This window comes from Engraulis encrasicolus, chromosome 20 (genome assembly GCF_034702125.1).
Source record: "Engraulis encrasicolus isolate BLACKSEA-1 chromosome 20, IST_EnEncr_1.0, whole genome shotgun sequence".
NCBI lineage: Eukaryota > Metazoa > Chordata > Actinopteri > Clupeiformes > Engraulidae > Engraulis > Engraulis encrasicolus.
This window is the reverse complement of record NC_085876.1, coordinates 38362190-38363630: the sequence shown is the minus strand read 5'-3', so window position 1 is coordinate 38363630 and position 1441 is coordinate 38362190. Positions and strand designations below refer to the sequence as shown.

General features: G+C 56.1%; 1 protein-coding gene across 1 annotated transcript in view; it reads left to right on the top strand.

Moving 5' to 3' along the window:
• The window catches only part of trappc9 (trafficking protein particle complex subunit 9), a 356695-nt gene extending 355587 nt beyond the window's left edge, over window positions 1-1108 (top strand). The window contains exon 25 of the mRNA XM_063185055.1: window positions 812-1108. Coding sequence (XP_063041125.1) covers window positions 812-1039 — 228 coding nt within the window. The 3' untranslated portion in view covers window positions 1040-1108. The remainder of the gene's footprint in view (window positions 1-811) is intronic.
• The last annotated feature ends 333 nt before the right edge of the window (window positions 1109-1441 follow it).

The following is a 1441-nucleotide window of genomic DNA, read 5'->3' as shown; positions in this document are numbered from 1 at the left end:
TCCCCCTTTTTCCCCCATTCCTATGCTTACCATTCTCCTTTTTCCCATGACTGCACTGAACCCATTCATCCTTTTTGTATCTTCCTTATCCTTCACTCACCCTACTCTCTCCTGTATCGCCCTCCCACCTCTCCCTGTGTGCCTCCCACCTGTGACCTTCAACCCCTCACTGTATCTCCCGCCCCCCACCTATAACCACCAACCCCTCACTGTATCTCCCGCCCCCCACCTATAACCACCAACCCCTCACTGTATCTCCCGCCCCCCACCTATAACCACCAACCCCTCACTGTATTGCCTGCCCCCCACCTATAACCACCAACCCCTCACTGTATCTCCCGCCCCCCACCTATAACCACCAACCCCTCACTGTATCGCCCGGCCCCCACCTATAACCACCAACTCCTCAACGCATCCCTACACCTGTGACCGCCAACCCTCCCTGCACCCCCCACACACACCTGTGACCACAAATCCATCACTGCACCCCCCCACACACACACACATACACCATACACCTGTGACCACCAACCCCTCACTGTATCGCCCGGCCCCACCTGTGACCACCAACCCCTCACTGCAACCCCCCCCCACACACACACACACACACACACACACACATACACCTGTGACCCCTCCCAACCCCCCCCCCCCACACACACACACACACAGACACACACACACACACACACACACACCACACCCATTCCTTTCCCATTTCCCACTTGGCCCTCTACCCCTCCTCACCTGTGTCTACCAACCCCTGGCTTTACCTCACTAATCACCACCTCCTCTTCCCCCCCATCCACAGGTGGAGCCGTCCCAGAGTGCTGTGTGCCAGGGCGCACTGCTCTTCCTCTACACGGGAGACTTCTACCTGAACATCAAGTTCCAAGACGACCGCTCCTCATCCACCACCTCCTCCGCCACCACCACCACCGCCTCCTCCTCCGCTGGTCGAGAGCTGCCTGCCGCCTGGTTCTGCCTGCCCAGTGTGCATGTACGCGCCCTGGAGTCACCCATCGAGAACGGGGCCTGAAGGAGGAGGGTGGAGAAGAGGAGATGCACTGGAGGGAGGGATCGGTGGAGGGGGAATGAATGGATGGATGGATGGATGGACTGGGAGAGAGGGAGGGAGGGAGGGAAAGAGAGATGGACAGGGAGGGAGGAAGAGAGGTTAGAACTGAATGTGAAGGGATGGAGAAGAGCACACACTGGAAGAAGGGAGGCGATAGGCAGATTCACAATGCTACTCATACAATAATGGCAGAACAAACATACCCAAAGACACACTTTCTCTCACAAACACAGTTGTTATGTTTTTCTCATTCTTTTATCTCTTTCTCTTTCATACACACACACACACACACACACACACACACACACACACACACACACACACACACACACACACACACACACACACACACAGGCACACGCA